Raw genomic sequence first — 20,409 nt, 5'->3', positions numbered from 1 at the left:
GCCATATTGAGGTTACTAACACAGCTCAACATTCTTTTTTTTCCACCAAACAAAGAGCCCTCTAGTAATTAAAAAGGGGATCTACCTAGAAGACAGAATACAAACACTCCAACAGCAGTAAAAGAAACACAACATGGGTGCTTCCTCCATGGCTGGCCGCTCTTTGTAATACAAAAGTAAAAAGCCACACTAGGGGCCTATTCTAAGTGGTGGCACCTGCCTCCCACCTCCAGAGAGGGGGGCTAGCGTCAGACTGTAAAAAGGACCCTCAGGCATTCCGACAATCCACGACCACTGTCTTATATCTGGAAAGGGTATCATCTCAAAGGCAGAGCCTTTCTACTAGGCTGTGACAATATAAATATTATCGCAAGCGGGTGACTGGTCGTCGCCAATTTGAGGTGGATGGGGTCTGCTGGGCCAAGGCAGGAGCCCACTGAACCTCTCGCTCCATGTGACCTGAGGAAGGACTAGGATGAAGGGAAGGCGGAAGAGGATGCTGAACGAAGGAGGGGAGCTTCTCGTGGGGAACCCTCTGCTGCTGAGCCAACTTTAAGGGAGAGGTCCAGGCACCTCAGAGGGAGGATCGACGAAACACTTTTTTCTCTTTAAAGATAGATTTTCTTTAAATGGCAATGTTTCGCTGACAGGGCCGGTGAGTCCGAATCTTAGAGCGGCTCTGGGAGGTCTCTGAAGATAATGGCTCATAACGATTCTTTGTGGAAACCGTTGCTGCCAGGTGATGGGACCCCTCTGTAAGAGTATTGCGTCAATCGCACGCAGGCCCATCTGTCTCCAGCACGGAAGCCCAGAGAGCTCCACCCGCTGTAGAAAAAAAGACTGGTCCTGGCAGGGGATTGCCCCACCTTGAGGAATGTTCTCTGGTGAGGCCAGGAGCACCCAGAGCGAAGAAGTCCCAGCGGCCCTGGCAGCTATGGAGGCGTGCCGGGCGCCGGGGGTGCTGGGGGGCTCAAACCTGTCCCAACGTACGACCAAGGAGGAGCACCATGTACTCCTTGGGGAGCCCATGAAAGCATACGGTAACTAGGTAGCCAGTGCATCCTGCCAAAGGGTCTTGACTCTTAACGGCACGCCTGGGGTGTGGGGGGGCTCAAACCTGTCCGAACGTATGACCAAGGAGGAGCACCATGTACTCCTTGGGGAGCCCATGAAAGCATACGGTAACTAGGTAGCCAGTGCATCCTGCCAAAGGGTCTTGACTCTTAATCAAGAGAGAAGTGATGGTGCCAGTGTATTATGTACCTAGCACTAGCCCTTGGGGTTCGGGACTAATCCAACAAAGTTAGGGGAGCCCTAGCATTAGGGAAAGCAGACGGATTCAAGTGGCTAAGGTTCAAACTTGATAAAACCAATGTTGGCTATTTATGACTGGACTGTTATTTATAGTAGCAATAAGCACTATATAGGTGAGTCTAGGGTTATTGTGGTCTGGACTTGGACCAAGAGGCTTACTCTTGCCATGGAAGTGGCGGATCATGGGTGGTCTTGCCGAGGGCCCTGTGGCACTGGTGGTGTGGGACACCAAGGCTGACTAGCATGGACTCGTGGGAGTGGAACCTTAGCCCCTGGCTTGGGGGAGGTTTCCAAACGCGAACCTACGGTTGGCTGGTGAGCTTACCTGCACCCCTTTTATTTGGTTTCGCTAATCTTGTTTGTGCCAGTCTCTCACACACTGGGCTAAGAACATCTCTGCCTCCCAAACCAGTATCAAGCTCCCTACCAGGGTGCTCTCAGCATTCTTATAGACCATTCTTTGAAAAAGAGCTTTTAACAAGAGCTAAAGCTCAAATGAATGAAAGTGGCTACTTTCTACATTTTCAAACCAAACAATAACAGCTTTTTCTTTTTGCAACAAGATAAGAGAGCTCTTAGGCTTTTTCTTAAAACCACAAAAACCTTCTCCACTCTCTCACAGTGGCTTCCTTTACAATGGCAAATGAAAAAGTACAATACACTATCTGCAATTAGTACCACGAAGTACAAATGCCTTAGCAGATACAATATGCTTGTACAACGTTTCACTGACAAAATCAAGCCAAACCTCGAGACTAAACATGCCCTGAGGCCACAGAACATATTAAAATGAAAAAAAAAAACCCTAACTTCAAAACTGCCGGTGACTCCTCAAGAGCACAATCATAGACATTGTTGATGATCTGTACATCAATGAGAAAATTTCTTCCCCCTTTTCTTTCCATTGAAGCTCCTCTTCACATCGCCGTGATCGTCATCATCGTGATCCGTGGCCCATCTCTTCTTGCCCTTCCTTGTGGAATCTTTCTCTCTCATTTTCTGCACCATCAGATAAAGTTCTACCTTATATCTTAGCCAGAGTTCGAAAGAGCAACCATGGATACTAGTTCGATTTGAAAAATGCTGAAACACATGCATAACAAATTATGTACAGCCAAAGTGAAATTTATGGGTGTCGATAACTACCATTGTTGCAAGCCTTTGTGCCTCTGTTACGCGTTCTGAAAACAGCATCATCTCATCCTCTTGCACTGGGAAAGCTGGTAACTTCTTCTCTGCATCCAAATCGAATAGAAAAATGACACCATTCATAGCATGTTTTTTCTGTATAAAAAAAAGAACAACACCAAAGCGGAGTCAAGCAAAAAACATCGCATACCTATGAGCTGCTCAATCCTTTGATAAAGCTCAATGTCATACTGAGTGACTATCGAAATGGCTCGCCCAGATCTACCAGCACGAGCAGTCCGTCCTACTCTATGAATATAGTCCTGGCAAGTTGCAATTTGACCGTTATATAGTACATTAATATGATTTAGATGTGAAATATGGTTCCAACAAAAACTGAAACCTCTAATGAAATTGAAGACTCTTACTTTTGAGTTCATTGGAATGTCATAATTAATGACAACATCGACCAATGGAATGTCAAGTCCCCTGCTAGCAACATCCGTACAGATTAAGATACTCCGCTCTCCAGCTTTGAATTTATTCAAAGCACCCAGTCTCTTTGGCTGCAAAATCCATTGGAGTAGATCTTAACGAAAGCTGCATAAAAAGTAGATGCTTTGCTTAGTTTGCGAGAACATTGTATTCCAACTTAACGCCTTTGGCGTGCGGACAACCTGGCTCATCTGACCATTGATTGAGATTGCATCAAGCCCCAAGTTCCGAAGTATCATTGATACTTTCCTGGTGCATTCACAAGTTCGCGTAAAAACCATAGCTGTACTTCCTGCCAGCTCATGAAGCAAAAAGACCAGAGCACAATCCTGTAAATAAACAAAGAACACCAAAAAACTTGATCAAGGGAATTCACAATACTACAAGTGCCCTTGTCTGATTTGTAATCCTGTACTGGTTCTTCAGAATCATCCTTCTGAAGAGCCAGTAGTTTGATTAGCAGTCTTGGCTTCTGCTGCCATTGAGATGTGCTGAATAACAACTGACGATCTGTATGACTGCAAGAAAAAGGTTCCAGCAATCCTAACCTTGACCTTTGCAGGTACAAACATGTATTGCTGCTTTAGTGTATCCACAGTAGTATATTTTGAAGAAACCTCAACCTGAAGACTTCAATGTCAGGCACAACACACATCCATCAGCACATATATCAAGATAATCATTTCTAAACCAACCACTCAATAAAGCAAGTACATAGTCAAGCTAGGCTGCTAAACCAAATAGAGGAATAAGGAAGAACAAGATAAAAGGGAGGATGGCAGGAGCAATATGGTTGGTGTCTCTTGCCTTTGCAGGGTTTTGCAAACAAGCACGTTGAAGCTTTGCTACCTGCATTACAAAACAGACCCGTAAAATAATTGGAAACAAGGCCATAAGTGGCCAGAAAAATCCATTCATGAGATAACAGAAAATGTTGAGTTACGGATATTAAAAACATGAGAAAGAACTGAAAACATTAATGTAGTTTTTGATATCGAACACATGACATCATCAAATATCTCCAGCTTCCTGTTGTGAAGCTGGCAAGATCTGGCCTAAGCTTCAGCAATGTGGTGCAGCATGCCAGATGCTCCAGAATCAGTATGTTAACAGATTTAATGAGCATTTCTCTGTCAAAAACATATGTGAACAAAACGTCCCACTCTGCAGCTTAGAGATAAGAGAATATGTAGGTGCCACTGAATCACGATGTCCAGAACTCTACAGACAGCAACAGAGTTGAGAGATTTTATAAACGTCTCTTTAAGACCGAAAGGGTCTTATGAGACCAAAAGGTACATATGATCCATGTACAATTTCGAAGAGAGGGTACGTGGAGATCTGTGGGACCCTATACAAAGCATAGACCCCAACAGATCATTAACAAAATAAAATACATAGAGCAGGATCCACGTCATCTATGGACTCTTTAGCACCTCATAAAGTTACATCAAATAGAGCTGATGTCACCAGACATGACTCGATGGGAACAACAATGTCACGACCCTAATTAGTAGATTATTAGATTGGCAAGGATCGAGTAGATCAAGACCAATAGATATAACGCTTTGGGCAAGGATCACTGGATCGAGGAAGAAAGATAAACAATATTTCTTGAAGAGGAGCAGTCCAAAGGATAGCCACACACAGGGCAATACGAGAATACACATTACCACTTGCGAGTAGTAAGTGTGGTAGCTAGTCTTCAGCAAATAGCCAATGAAAGACTAGGTCCATGGGTCAGGGGTATGCACAGGGGACCAAAGGGATATGAGCACGAAATGCTAGTGGCCACTGTGAATGCCCAAGGTCTATTATTGATGTATAAAGGAGGAGTGGATCATCTGGCTTATGCCATGATAATGAGTAGATTCACATATTGCTGCTCTCCTTCCCACAGCTCTGTCAAATAAAGTTCTTTCGCATGGAGGCTAGATCTTCATATAGGCTCAGTGCATGAAGGCAAATCAGACTCAGGAAGATACCATCTTGCATAGCAGCAGGGCCTGACATTTGATATCAGAGCATAATTCATGCAAAAATAGGCACATGAACTTGCAATTAGTATGCTGTCATATGGAGAGCACCACCAAGGAGTCCTTGCTCCATAGAGAAGTGATCACCCTAAAGTGCAGTGCCATTTGAATTTTGAACGCTGTTATAATGGTGATCCAGAAGCACAAGAAACGGGTAGCAACTATGAAGCATCGCGGTTAACAGAAGCCCGGCCTGACAGTTGGGCTAGAGCCCACTGGTACACAATGATAGAGCCACCACCGCTGTGGATGGAGAAGAGTAGCACTGCTGCTGCCTCCCTGCAGACCCACAAGTGCCTACACACACTAAAAGAGGAGAAAAAAAATAAGAGGGCTTCGAAAACCCTAAAGATTCACTCCTACCTTCCCCTTTTCATCACCAACAAAGAGGGGTCATTCCTAAGAGGTGGTTCACATGCATCAACATGTTAGCAGTCATCTCCTGTCTGTACCATATTACTCTGTAGGGAGTGAGGGCCTCTATTGTAGGTGTGCCCGCCCAGTATAACATGGTATCACCCATGAAGCGGATTTCCTTGGAAGTGCAGATGTGAGTGATAAATCCTGCAAAGTCTTCGACGATGGGGGAGCACATCAACAAACTCCAAGCTCTTCAGTAGGAGGTTCTTCACGCTGGGAAGGAAATATCTTTAGAGGACATGGCCATCACTTTGCTGTCTCATCTGACCTCTCAGTATTCAGCTTTCTATTCTTCTTTGATTACCAGTGGGAGGCTCAACACCATCACATGGGAGGAGCTTGTGCCGATGGTTTTGGATCAGGAAGAGCGGTTTACGAACCCCCCACAAGGCGGAGGTTCTGAGACTCTGACTGGACAACGGTCGAAAGGCCGCAACAACAACAACAAAGACAAAGGGAAGTCTTCACCACCGAAGTCTTCTGAGACGAAGCCCGACTCAGGGCGTGCTTTGAAGGCCATGACAATGAACGTTACATGGGTCTTTCACAAGGGTATCATGACAATTTGGCACTATACATGAAGCCAAAAAGTATGACACCAAAAACGTTTCTTTCAAATCCCAGACGTTTCAAAAACGTTTCAAAAACGTTTCATACAAGGGGGAGGGGGGGGGTGTATTCAGGTCCCAAAATTTACAAATAAGTTTATAATATGCAAAAAATATGTTGCCTTGTCTGCAAAACAATATTAAACATGCATCATTTACACATTGAAACATGTTTACAAGTTAAAACTAAAGATTCATGGTGACCCAGTTATAGTGGACACCCAACCGACCAATTGGCATAAATAAACTAGCAACATCAAGAATCAAGATTCTGATTCCATCATCAATAATGGCAACTGCTCAAAACTCAAGAAACAATATATAAAGTATGCAAGAGTGACATAGTCCACTGAGCACTCAAAGTGATCACAAAAAGTCTATTCCTAAACTGATACAAAAAAAGAAAACTGACGTTTGAAATACACAAAGTAAAGCATGCTGATAGATGCATGACAAACTAGAGGAGCCTGATAGTCCCAAAGACCAGAGTCCGCAATCTAAAGTCTGGGCACTCAATCCTCAACATTCTCGATGTCCTCATCAGTAGCCTCCTGGATTAAAAAAACGCCCAAATTGTACTGATAACAAGTGGGAGGAAAAGAAACGCATTTCATTCGAAAGAAATGCTTTTGAAACATTTCGTTTCATAAAAAATAAACGAAACGCATTTCTTTGCAACTATGAACACAAAGTACTAGAAACATGAAAGTGGATTTATGAACGGGATATGGACATGTGAGTCAATGACATATTTGAGTGTACTTCAATGCGAAGATTTTGGAGTCAATGGATCATGGGCTCTACATGGCATTGACCATCTTCAACTTTGACCCTACTCTTGCATTGTGAATTATTGTTTGGGGAGTTTTGCTAGTGATTAGAGTAGATACATTGAGAGAAGATATAACCTTAGCACACCAACCCAATGTACAAAAGCACCTCAGTCTTAAATCCAAAAGACAAACACAAAGACCTCGACGCCTATGCATGTTATATACATCCACACTGGTATTCCACATCAAAATCAATACACGATAGACTTCGTCAATCCATGCATTGGGTGAAACGATTAGGCTAGTTTGTAGAACTTGAAGTTGATGTATTAATTTTATAAGATGTTGGTGTCCACCACAAGTTTTGTTACATCTATGATAATCCTGTTACATGATCCTTTCGATCATGCATAGTACCCAATAGTAATGACCTTCCTTGCATCCATTGATTACAAAAATTTATTACAAGTCCCTCACTCAAGATCTCATTATAATTCAAATCCATTCCACTCATTCGATAACGTACTCTTGAGTCAGCAATGCTTATATTACACTAAGTTAAAATAAACACCAAATTACAATCATGTGGATTAAAAATGTCACAATGTCTCTCTCTATGCGAGTGGGAAGAATGAGATTCTAGGACAAAGTTTATCTACATTAGACCTTTGGCACGCTAGAATGTAAATGGTAACAGGATCCTATCACAAACTGTTAAGATTAATGGATTCTTCTATGGAAAGCTCTCATTTACATGAGATAATAACAAATTAAAAGTCACCAAGCATGTTTGACATGCAACTTTGTGTAGATTTAGGTAAGTCAATACAGTAAGATGTGTAAGGAAACTTGATGTTTCCATGCAAGAGTATGTTGAACCCTCAAGGGTTGAGACCTAGGAATCGAAGGAATGATGTGCTAGGAATCGAAGGATATGATGTGGCTCAATTCTGATTAGATTTGATGCCAAGATTGACAATCAAAACTAGTTTGGCCATCATCAAGTGGACACCTGGATATGTAAAAGACACCTACATAGATTGTGCACAAGTAAATTGATGAGAGTCAAACCTTGGAAAGCACATGAAAGGTGCAAGTAGCAACTGTCACATGCGGGCATGTGAATACAAAAACTAGTTGCCAAAACACACCATACATTCAACATCCTTCACATCGTGAGCGTATACCAATACATCTATCACAAACATCATAAATATATACATCCTAAAACCACATAAGATAATCTTGCACATGACACAACATTAGGGGCTGCAGTTGCACACACCCCCCCCCCTGGTGCGGCCCGCGGAGGTATCTTTATTACCAATAGAGTATTCCCTTGTACAAGAAGCGGGTGCCCAGGAGATCCACTCCTCCGCTAGCACCAGATTTATCCAAATCGGTGAAATACAGCAGGCCCTTGGTCACCAACCACGGCAAAGCAATCACCAACTGCTCTCCAAAGAAAACAAGCCCTCGGTCCCCAACCAAGGCAAAGCAGTCACCAACTGCCTTCCAGAGAAACCAAGCCCTCAGTCACCAACCAGGGCAAAACAGTCACCAACTGCTCTCTAGATTACACGGCTATTCACACAATTGTCCAGACAACCAGCCATGTTTCAAGCTTCCTGGCTACCTGTAGGTTCCACCAAATCATACATGAGTTCTCCAAGCTCATCCAGGACTGTTAACATATTACCGGTCTTCTTGACTAAAAAACTGCCTGCCTGCTGTCCAACAGCCCAAAACAGCACTTCGTCAAGCAGCCAGAGAGCAGGGTAGAAGCCAAGCACAACCTGTAACTATTCTGACCAAAGAAAACCTTGATATCTTCCAGAATTATGATGGATAACAGCACATCCAGCCTGTAGAGACTAGAGATCCTGTATGCAAGTCGATTGGCTTCCTGTGGCCTGTATGCAACTCGACCAGCATAAAAGAAGAGAGAAATCAATGTCGACCAGCCCTAGAGCATATCTTTATGAAGTCGATGTAGCATGCGGAAGCTTCGTGGTCGAATTGGTAACTTCAATGCTCAGAATTCAGCAATCTTTCACGACGAATATAACGCAAAAAACTGAAGTAGATGTGCAGAAAATAGAGAGAGAGAGAGAGAGAGAGAGAGAGAGAGGGGGAGGGAGAAGAGGGCACAATATTGGGTCCCAAATACCCTCTCTAGGGCCCCCACCACAAATGGTGTATTTGCTTTATTAGAATGATGCAAATCAAAAAATAAAGACTGTCTTGATCTGCAATGTTCACTTGGGTTGGAGCACTCCCCTTGGCTGTCATGGCCCTTGGAATGCGGCAACCCTTTGTGAAAACTAAGATGCTAAACCTGAATTATGGCTGGGCTTTTTATACCCCCTCAGGCTTCTACGCAGAACTGATTAAATCCTCACAACCTGATTAATAAGCATTAAATGCTTATAATACCCATCGTTTACACACCTAGTATTGGCTGGCCACCCAAGCACACCTGCTGGCTGCTGGGCAGCCTCTGTGCTGGCTGTGTGGGCTGCCCCACATCTGGCCGACAGGCTGTCCAGGGCCTTGGGCCCTGTCGGCTGCCTGGCCAAAGCCCCTACGACTAGCCGACAGCCCTCCCAGCCCAAGCCAAGGCTGCTGGGCACAGCATGGGGCCCTCCTGGCCCCTTGGGGGTGGTTCTACACCTCCCCCATGCCCATAGCAAGAGCCTTAGGCTCTGCTCTAGGGTAGCCCTATAGGCTGGCCCCTTCTCTACATGCAAACTTACATGCATCCACAGATGTCCGGCACCCGGTCACAAACCAGATACTCAGATCACCTAACATCATTCCAGAGGTAGACTCACAATACGGACTTGCACTGCTTCATGTGCAGGACAATGCACACCTGACCCCGGATGCGTAGAGTGGAACCCTAGCTGACTTGTCACAGACTGGGCTCACATCTGACCAATTTCCACTCAAGGTCTTGCACCTTCTTGTTCAGATATGTCTATGTGGCATCCAAGTGCGGGATGCATGTGACATCCCCTTCTGCTTAACTTGACGGAAGCTGCATAGCCTCCAAATAGTCCGTCAATAAAGCCAAATAGTCGTCGAAGAACTCTTTATCAAGCCATACCGTTTCGTGGGTCCCTCCCGCCTGAAACTTTGTGAGGAACTGTCGTTGTCTTCGGCCGAAGCCATACTTCAAGCGGTGTAAAAGGATCTATTATGGAAGCATTACTTCAGCTTCATCAACTATATCTGGTTCCACTTCATCTTTCACTTCGAAGGGATTGGACCTGCATTGTAACATGTGGAATCTACGTGATCGGATCGGTAACTTCGCTGCTCAGAATTCAGCAATCTTTCATGATGAATATAACGCACAAAACTGAAGTAGATGTGTAGAAAAATAGAGAGAGGGTTAAATGAAATGAAATGTTATATTAACGTCTTCAAAAGGCCATAATGACCTATGAGACCAAAAAGTTACATCATGGTGGATCTGATACAATGTGTGGATAAAAAACCAAAAAATGAAAAATAAAGATGATACTACTGGCACCTAGAAAATGAAACTGGAACTGGAAGGTAAACAGAAACCCTTAATAGGGTGTGAATATAGTAAGAGGCAGCAACACATATCAAAAGACGATCACAAGTATTTAGCAAATCTTTCGAAGAGTTGCGCTCCCCCCTCCCGATCCACTTAGCTCCGCCTATGCCCCCCCCTTCGCCTATCCCATAGCCCTTCCCTGTTCTGTGACGTCTCTACCCTGCCCGACTACAACCCCCCCCCTTTTCCGCCCCTGACTACATCCTGTTTTCCGCCTCTGCCTGCCTACGCTCCCTTCTTTTCCACCTCTGCCTTCTACGCCGCCCCCCCTCCTTTCGATTTCTAACCCGTTTTTTTCTTCTTTTTTCATTTTTGTTCTTTTTTCTTTTTCGTTCTTTTTTCTTTTTTTCTTCTTCTTTCTTTCTTTCTTCTTTTTTTCTTTTTCTTTCTTTCATTTTTCTTTTTTCTTTTTTTCTTTTTTCCGTTTTCTTTTTTCTTTTTCTTTCTTTCTTTCTTCTATCTTCTTTTTTTCTTTTTTCTTTTTTCTTTTTCTTTTTCTTTTTCCTTTTTTCTTTTTCTTTTTCTTTTTCCTTTTCTTTCTTTCTTCTTTTTTCTTTTTCCTTTTTCCTTTTTTCATTTTTCCTTTTTCTTTTTCTTTGTTTCTTTTTTCTTTTTCTTTCTTCTTCCTCTTTTTTTTTTTCCTTCCGCCCCTTCCTTTCCTTTCTTCACCGCCATCTCTAGCCCTTCCTTGTTCCTCCGACAGCGGCCTCAGATTGTGGGCATTTCTTCATTTTCTCGGCAAGTTTCGGCCTCTTTTGATCTTCGGCCCCCAGGAGGACTCCATGGCAACCGCTGCGTCTCCCCCGACCGAGGCTACCGTTACCTGCCTTTCGTTTTCCGAAGCGAACCTGCAACTTCTCGCTACTACGACCGTCGCATCCCTAGAGGCCTCCACTCTCGTATGCAAGATTGTCAGTAGCCGCCCCGCGCGTGGCCAACTCAGAGATCTTTTTCAGGCTAGCCTCCTAGGTGCACCAACGAAGATCGCAGATATTCATCTTTTGGGGCGCGGCTACTACCAGGTTGAGTTCGACTCACCAGCGGCGTCAGATCTTGTCATGCAGCTAAGCCCCATTGCACCGTGTATAGCCCAGGAATTCTTTGCATGGTGGTAGCACGGCTTCGACCCGGCATCCGACCCATTAGCTGGAGTTTCAGGCTTTCCCGTGACAGTCTGCTTTCCAGGCCTCCGGAAGGAATACCTTCCTCTTCTCCTAGTCATTGGTGGTGCCATCGGGTGTCACCAGCTTGGACATTTCCCAGTCTGAAAGGGGTCTAGTGGACTCTAGGATGTTTAAATATTTGGAAAGTACAAGCTTTGGGAATGGGGGATTATCTTAGAATACAAAGGACCACACTCCTAAAATTTAGGAGAGTTGCTATTTTTGGCCCGACTCCGATGGAAATTCTGTTCGCGTCATTACATCTGGAATTGAGCAGATACCAAGAGTTGGCAAAGTGTCTATGACAGAATGTCTACCAGTTGGGATATTTTTAGAGATAAAGTTTATGGAAGGACCCATCTCTTAGATTGGGACATGTGGCAAGGAGGTGGACCAAAGTGAGACAAGTGGCCTGACACTTGTTAGAAAATGGATCAAAGTGAGACAAGTGGCCTCACACTTGTCACTTCAGCTATTGTGTGGCTCTCCACTTGTCATTGTAGCCTTCTCTTGCCATTTTAGCTCATGGGAGGCCCAAATCTATAAATTGGAGCCCTCTCTCTTCATTAATGGAGGCTCTCTTGCTGCACACTAGCCTCTACCACCGTTGAAGGCTTCCCTAATGATAGCTACTCTCTTTCTCTCTCTCTTGAAGGCTGCCCATGAAGAATACCGGCTGTTGGGGACTGTTTTGGAGGCTTCCATCGCGAAGAAATACTGAAGGCAAGGGTATTTAATCATTTATTATGATTTCTAGCCATTGTACTTGTTGCACCAGCATTTGTACTTGCTGTACCTGCTGTACCAACCACCGTACCGGCTGTACCAGCCACTGTACCTGCTGTACCAGCCATTGTACCTGCTGTACCGGCTGAATAGAGAGTTGTACTTGCTGTACCAGCTCTATTGCATGAAGACCCGTGGTTTTTGGGGAAGAATCAGTACCCACACGGAGGTATATGGATTATATTGTTGGCTCGGCATTTCTACAGCCTATGTTCCGGCTTGGTAGCCTTGTGTTGGGCTGTGTTATGGCATTTGTATATGGATAATCCGGCATCTCCCGTGGGGAGAGTAAGGCAAGCTTGTACATGATATTATTCTCCTTGGGTAATAAAATACTCCAAGGGGGAGGGTCGGCCCATTCCGGCCTCTATGCGGTGTCACACGTGCAAGCTCCATTTTCAGCATTTGTGGATGTTTTGTCCAACTTTATGTTTTATGCAAAGTGATGATGGATATGTGTGTTAAGGCTGTGGCCATGTTTAAATGTTTTAATATGCATTGATGGTATCAACAAGTGTGTCAAAGGCCCCAGTCCCCCGGGCACCCGCCACGAGTTTCATTGGTATCAGAGCATAGGCTTTCATGGAAGCGGAGGCTTCCTTCTATCAATAAGGAAGAGAAAAGATCTCGAGTGGGGACCACACTTACCATCATTGCTATTAAGCATGGCCAGCCACTTCAGAGCCTATGAAGCAAGAGCATGAGCAATAGACAGCTTGGTCTAAGGATTTATGAATTCACAAAATTTATCTTGGAAGTATGGAGTTGGCTTTATGTGCACACGTTTAGCACTCTTTCCATATGGATATTGTGGATTATATTATCAAGCTTACAGGCAAGCTATATGGAGATATATCTCAGGATATCTTAAGGATATGGTGACGAGATATTTCTTTTGGCTTTATGACCAACCTGGCAAAGAAAAGCTAAGTATACTTTGAGTTTGCAAAGTTAGTGCTTTTGCTATGAAGTGTTTTTGATGTTCACTAACCCTTGTATAACTATGCAAGGAGAAAGGTGTTATTGTTTGCCTTGAGATGGTTTCAGGGAAACATTGTTTATGGCTCCCTTTAATGGGATGAATTCTTTTCATGGCTCCCTTTATTGGGATGGATTATATCTATGGAGATTTCTTTCTTGGACGAGATTTATATAGATATTGGGCTTCACAAACAATTTCTATGGACGAATCTGACCGAGTTTATAGAGAAGAAATATTTGGATATCTCATGGATATGATGCTTTTATGGATAAAGTCCACCTCTACTCCAAGGTGTGTGGATAGCACGGAGTATGTGGTAAGAGTTATGGTATACAAGGATTATGGTATACAGGTCTATGGATTCCTGGACTTCTTTTCTAGGAATTTGGATCCATCCTAAGGTTAAGAATGTCACAAACCCCTATATTCTAGGGACATGCAGATGCGTGTCAGGCCTAGAAACATGCGGATGCATGTTTGTATTATACCTGGTGTCAAATCCCCACGGATCTTCCCTCGTGATCGATCTTGGTTCGAAACTCGAATCCTGCAACAAACGAACAACAAACAGCAAAGGGGGTGCAGGCCTGACTCACCTCCCAACCATGACAGCCGTGGGCAAGCCCACAGTCTTGGCTGTCCCCACCGAGCCACGAGCTGAGCTAACTAGGATGACGTACCGACCAATCTCCTCCTCGTGACGTCCCATACCGCCACGAAGCTGCCCTCGCGGGCCTCGAGATCGCTGCCGGCCTCGGCTGCATAAAGCAGGTGCACGTCTGCACTAGATCCAGGCTCCAAGACCATAGAGCTCTCACAAACTCGCGAGACTCTCTATAATACAATAACTAACCTTGGCCACCCTTTTATAGGCTCTTGGCCGGTCATCGGGCGTCCACACTTGGCCGCCCGCCCGTCCATACTTGGGTGCCCGCCCGTTAGTATATCCCTAACTCAGCTCGTCAATCAGCCTGCCTAGTTCCAAGCTTCCCCAAGCCTCGAAACTAGTCTTGCATGCGTATAGCACACGGTAGATACCCACTGTGCACATGACATACTCCCCTTCCTCTAAGAGCTCACTCCTGAGCTCACTAAAAAGCCAGGGTAATCTCTCTGAAGAGAAGTCAATGTCTCCCATGTAGCGTCCTCCTCAACACGATCCTTCCACTTGATCTTGTATTTCGTGATCGATCTTGGTTCGAAACTCGAATCCTGCAACAAACGAACAACAAACAGCAAAGGGGGTGCAGGCCTGACTCACCTCCCAACCATGACAGCCGTGGGCAAGCCCACAGTCTTGGCTGTCCCCACCGAGCCACGAGCTGAGCTAACTAGGATGACGTACCGACCAATCTCCTCCTCGTGACGTCCCATACCGCCACGAAGCTGCCCTCGCGGGCCTCGAGATCGCTGCCGGCCTCGGCTGCATAAAGCAGGTGCACGTCTGCACTAGATCCAGGCTCCAAGACCATAGAGCTCTCACAAACTCGCGAGACTCTCTATAATACAATAACTAACCCGCAAATCTATCTTCGTGAAATATTTCGCTCCTGCTAACCGGTCAATTAGGTCATCTGATCTAGGGAGAGGATAACGGTTCTTAATTGTCAACTTGTTCAATCTTTTGTAATCTATACACATTCTCCAAGTATTGTCCTTCTTTCTCCTAAGCAACACAGGTGCACCCCAAGGTGATTTACTTGGACGGATCTGGCCCATCCTCAAGTAATCTTCGAGTTGTTTAGCCAACTCATCTTCCTCAGCTTGGCTCATCCTATAAGGTGGAATACTCACAGGATGAGCACCAGGGATCAAGTCAATACGATGATCTACTGCCCGTTCAGGTGGTAAACCCGATAGCAATTCCTTAGGAAATACATCTTGAAATGAATCAAGTATCTTCTGTAATTCTTTGCTTTCAAACACACTTAATTCATTCACATCCATGGAAGGGATGAGAAAAGAAGAAAGTGGAATCAATACACAATGGAAAGCGGTGTACAAAGAAGAATTCATTATATTTCCAAAATCAATTGTATTTACAAGAGGTCCCTGAGAGGGATGGATACAATCACCTAAAATACTATACTTGGTGTCCCTATGCTGAAAAGAAAAAATATGACTAGACCAATCTATATGGACATCAAGAGTCTTAAACCACTCAATCCCTAATAACAAGTCTACATTTTCCAGATGCATGACATAGCATTCCAGAGTATCTTTGTAGTCCTGAATCTGGATTGGAAGCATCTCCACCTTGCGATCCCAAACTTGTCTGCCCGCAGGTAGACGTACCTCATAGGTATGGTCGCTGAGTGTCGTGTCAAGACTCAATTTCTGCACAAGTTTGTAGTTAACAAAGTTATGCGAACTGCCAGGGTCTAAAAGAATGTGAATTTTATGGCCATTCACTTCTCCATAAACTCGGAGAAGATCATGCTTGCCAAATACCTTAGAATTGAACAGACAATCAGAACAAGTACTAGGGCGAGAAAGTACAGTAATTGACGTACCTGTCAAAGACAACTGGTTAGCTGCCTTTGGCTTGGGTCCTGCATTTGACTTGGTACCCTTTTGCTTCGGGCACTCATTACGCATGTGTCCTTTTTCTTCGCAGATAAAACAACGTCCTTCTTTCTTGAGCTTTAAAGCCCTAAGGAGTCGTTTCTTCTTCGCTGGTGTCGAACTTGTATTCTTCGAAGGTTGGTCCGAAGACTTGCCTTCATTCGTGTTAGCCATAGGTGCGGAGAACTTTCTTTTATGCTTGTTCCCCTGCTCGGTAACGGGTTTTGACTTGGAAGAGACCATCGTATCATCATAGATACGAGCTGAATGAATGGCCTCGTCCAAAGTTTTACATTTGTTATTTTTAACCTGTAATCGGTACGAGTCGGGTAAACCAGCTACGAAAAACCCCAAAAGAGTAGTGGGATCCATCTTTGTAGCCTTCATCTGCAAGTCACGAAACTTCTGGAGGTAGACCTCATAAGTGAGGTGCTGCGAGGTCATGGTCAAAGCTGAAAACCGGGCAACAACATCGTAGTCATCCTCTTTCTTGAGGAATTCTTTCTTGAAAATATCTTCAAATTGCGCCCAAGTCATTGGCTTTGGGTTTAGTTCCTTCCACCAAAGCAAAGCTTTGCCGGACAGGAAACCTGCTGCTAACTGTATCTTCTTTCCATCATCATATGGATGAAACTGAAAGTGAACTTGCCACTTATGTAGCCAAGTGTCCACGATCTCCTTGGTTCTCTGCTTTTGCTCGCCCCCGAACGGTTCCGGAGTAATATTGGGGCCTAAAGCTGAAGCCAAGGTATCCATTCCCGAGAAAGTAGAGAGGGTAGTGGTTAAGAGAGCGATGGAGTTCTGCAAAGCCTGGATCTGGGCTGCGATTTGTGCCTGACGTTCCACCGAAGAAGCTTCGAGAGCTACTTTGAACTCTTGGAAATCTGATTTTGACACAAACTCGTCAAAAAGATCGGCATCAGTGCCTTCCGTAGCCGGCAAGCCTTCGCGTTCCACGAGGGGCTCCAACTCTGATTCTTGGGTCGACATCGTGAAGAGGATACGTGGAGAGAAAATTTGGTCTTTGCACAACAAAAGTGCGAGCGAACTTGAGAGCTTGAGAGCTTGAAAACTTGAGAACTTGAGAGATGTGTGGCAAGAAGCCCACGTGAGGGGGTTTATAAAGGTTTCCCAAAAGCCAAAAAAAACTCGAAAAGCTAGGCTTAGCTTTTGCTTTAGCTTTTGTGTTTTTTTTTTTGAATAAATATATATATATATATATATATATATTTTAATATATATATATGGATATATATATTTGCTTTTCTTTAAAAAAAATAAACATCTTGAAACCTTTGGAACCCTTGAAACCTTGGAGGAATCTTTTAAAACTTTGAAAGTTTTAAATTCTTAAAAAAAACGAAGGCTAAAAAAAACGTAGCTTTTCTTCTTCTTTTTTTTCTCCCCCCTGGATTCGACCGCCGGCGTGCTAGCTGCCGTCGCATGTGCTTTCTTGCGCCAACCTTCGCCTGCACCTGCGCCTGTATAGACCAGGGATCATGGCTAGAGCGCCGGCCTGGGCTGGTCTAGGCGCTGGCCTGCCTGGGCGCTAGCCTGCTGGCGTGAGCGCTAGCCTGGGCCGCCTGCGCTAAGGCCTGGCTGGGCGCCGCCTGGGCTGGCTGCGCTAGCCTAGCTGCCTGGCGTAGGCGCTCCAGCGCTGCCTGGGCTGGCTGCGCAAGCTGCCTTGGCCACCTGGCTGCGCAGGCCTAAGGTGCCTGCAGCCGCCTATGGCCCAACGCCAGCGACACCTGTCCCAACCTGCCAGCGTGCAAATCCCGCCAACATGCCACCTTCTCAAACGCTGCTCTCCTTCGCTCACGTGCTCAAAAAAACAACGAAATCAACATGCTTTTTCGCTCTTTTTTTTCTGTTTTCTCTCCCTGCAAGTTATGCGACTGCACAACAAAACAGGCTCTTCTTTGCAAAAGCAATCAACCCTATTCAACCTACCATCTCCCATCAACATGGGGTTCTTTGATGAAGAAAAAACACATACAAAACTGAAATCTGCAGTATGCACAGAAAAAACAGCAAGCTTTTTTAACACATACCGTACTTCGACCTCTTCTTCTCTACCTACCGACTTGCTCGTTCACGAGGTATGCTCTGATACCACTGTCAAATCCCCACGGATCCCCTCGTGATCGATCTTGGTTCGAAACTCGAATCCTGCAACAAACGAACAACAAACAGCAAAGGGGGTGCAGGCCTGACTCACCTCCCAACCATGACAGCCGTGGGCAAGCCCACAGTCTTGGCTGTCCCCACCGAGCCACGAGCTGAGCTAACTAGGATGACGTACCGACCAATCTCCTCCTCGTGACGTCCCATACCGCCACGAAGCTGCCCTCGCGGGCCTCGAGATCGCTGCCGGCCTCGGCTGCATAAAGCAGGTGCACGTCTGCACTAGATCCAGGCTCCAAGACCATAGAGCTCTCACAAACTCGCGAGACTCTCTATAATACAATAACTAACCTTGGCCACCCTTTTATAGGCTCTTGGCCGGTCATCGGGCGTCCACACTTGGCCGCCCGCCCGTCCATACTTGGGTGCCCGCCCGTTAGTATATCCCTAACTCAGCTCGTCAATCAGCCTGCCTAGTTCCAAGCTTCCCCAAGCCTCGAAACTAGTCTTGCATGCATATAGCACACGGTAGATACCCACTGTGCACATGACACCTGGGCATGTGTATGGATCATATGAGTGGATGCATATGAGTCCAAGGACATGGCAGGACATTTGTGTTCTCTTGTCCTACGTGCTCTCTTGAAGATTGTTTCTACCATGTGAGGGTGGAACAATAGAGAGCAGATGGAAGGGAACATGGGCACTTCAAAGGGTAGTGACAAGCACAACATACCCTGTGTAGTGTTCTCTTGTCCTACGTGCTCTCTTGAAGATTGTTTCTACCATGTGTGGGTAAAACAATAGAGAGCAGATGGAAGGGAACATGGACACTTGAGAGGGTAGTGTGAGTTGGTGGCCGAAATGCCTATAAACTATGTGTAGCAGAAATGCTTATGGAACACCAGGTTATCTATGCCTGCGAGTGATTGTTTTATCTTGTTACTTGAGCCCACCTCTCATCCAAGGTGTGTGGTCAGAGTACCGACACGGAGTGCAAGTGGTAAAGTGGACATGATACCTGGTTGGCACGGGACTTATGTCTATGCCAAGGGTCATGTGGACCGATGTCTTGTTGGCAGGAGACTTATTTTGTCTCGCCCATTTACTTGGGACATGGATTATGATATCCGGACTTATGGGACTGTTTTGTCTCGCCCATTTACTTGGGACATGGATTATGATATCTGGACTTATGGGACTGTTTTGTCTCGCCCATTTACTTGGGACATGGATTATGATATCTGGACTTATGGGACTGATTTGTCTCGCCCATTTATCTTGGGACATGATTATGATATCTGGACTTATGGGACTGTTTTTGTCTCGCCCATTTATTTTGGGACATGATTTTGATATTGGAATTATAGAGACTTATTTAGTCTCGCCCATTTCTTTGGGACATGGATTCTTCAGTTATATTGGATTTTTGAGACTGTCTGGTCTTGCCCAATCGATGGGACATGATTATATCTTGAATAAATGGCTTGAAGCTTAATGTTGCGGACAACTTTTAAGAAGCTGGGGAGGATGTCACCAGCCTGGACATTTCCCGGTCTGAAAGGGGTCTGGTGGACTCTAGGATGTTTAAATATTTGGAAAGTACAAGCTTTGGGAATGGGGGATTATCCTAGAATACAAAGGACCACACTCCTAAAATTTAGGAGAGTTGCTATTTTTGGCCCGACTCCGATGGAAATTCTGTTCGCGTCATTACATCTGGAATTGAGCAGATACCAAGAGTTGGCAAAGTGTCTATGACAGAATGTCTACCAGTTGGGATATTTTTAGAGATAAAGTTTATGGAAGGACCCATCTCTTAGATTGGGACATGTGGCAAGGAGGTGGACCAAAGTGAGACAAGTGGCCTGACACTTGTTAGAAAATGGATCAAAGTGAGACAAGTGGCCTCACACTTGTCACTTCAGCTATTGTGTGGCTCTCCACTTGTCATTGTAGCCTTCTCTTGCCATTTTAGCTCATGGGAGGCCCAAATCTATAAATTGGAGCCCTCTCTCTTCATTAATGGAGGCTCTCTTGCTGCACACTAGCCTCTACCACCGTTGAAGGCTTCCTTAATGATGGCTACTCTCTTTCTCTCTCTCTTGAAGGCTGCCCATGAAGAATACCGGCTGTTGGGGACTGTTTTGGAGGCTTCCATCGCGAAGAAATACTGAAGGCAAGGGTATTTAATCATTTATTATGATTTCTAGCCATTGTACTTGTTGCACCAGCATTTGTACTTGCTGTACCTGCTGTACCAGCCATTGTACTTGCTGTACCAACCATTGTACTTGTTGTACCGACTGAATGGAGAGTTGTACTTGCTGTACCAGCTCTATTGCATGAAGACCCGTGGTTTTTGGGGAAGAATCAGTACCCACACGGAGGTATATGGATTATATTGTTGGCTCGGCATTTCTACA

General features: G+C 45.0%; 1 protein-coding gene across 1 annotated transcript in view; it reads right to left on the bottom strand.

Annotated features, from left to right (window-relative positions):
• Window positions 1–1,858: 1,858 nt before the first annotated feature.
• LOC147628344 (DEA(D/H)-box RNA helicase family protein) overlaps window positions 1,859–20,409 on the bottom strand; it is a 44,069-nt gene continuing 25,518 nt past the window's right edge. The window contains exons 7-13 of the mRNA XM_086813433.1: window positions 3,745–3,786; window positions 3,486–3,560; window positions 3,120–3,266; window positions 2,871–3,008; window positions 2,654–2,765; window positions 2,461–2,549; window positions 1,859–2,313 (exon numbers count right to left, since the gene is read on the bottom strand). Of these exons, the coding sequence (XP_086669559.1) occupies window positions 2,185–2,313; window positions 2,461–2,549; window positions 2,654–2,765; window positions 2,871–3,008; window positions 3,120–3,266; window positions 3,486–3,560; window positions 3,745–3,786 (732 nt within the window). The 3' untranslated portion in view covers window positions 1,859–2,184. The remainder of the gene's footprint in view (window positions 2,314–2,460; window positions 2,550–2,653; window positions 2,766–2,870; window positions 3,009–3,119; window positions 3,267–3,485; window positions 3,561–3,744; window positions 3,787–20,409) is intronic.

This window comes from Cibotium barometz, chromosome 19, assembly GCF_041138505.1.
Source record: "Cibotium barometz isolate CiBa-2024 chromosome 19, ASM4113850v1, whole genome shotgun sequence".
NCBI lineage: Eukaryota > Viridiplantae > Streptophyta > Polypodiopsida > Cyatheales > Cibotiaceae > Cibotium > Cibotium barometz.
The sequence above is the reverse complement of the archived record's forward strand: the minus strand, read 5'-3'. Positions and strand labels throughout refer to the sequence as shown.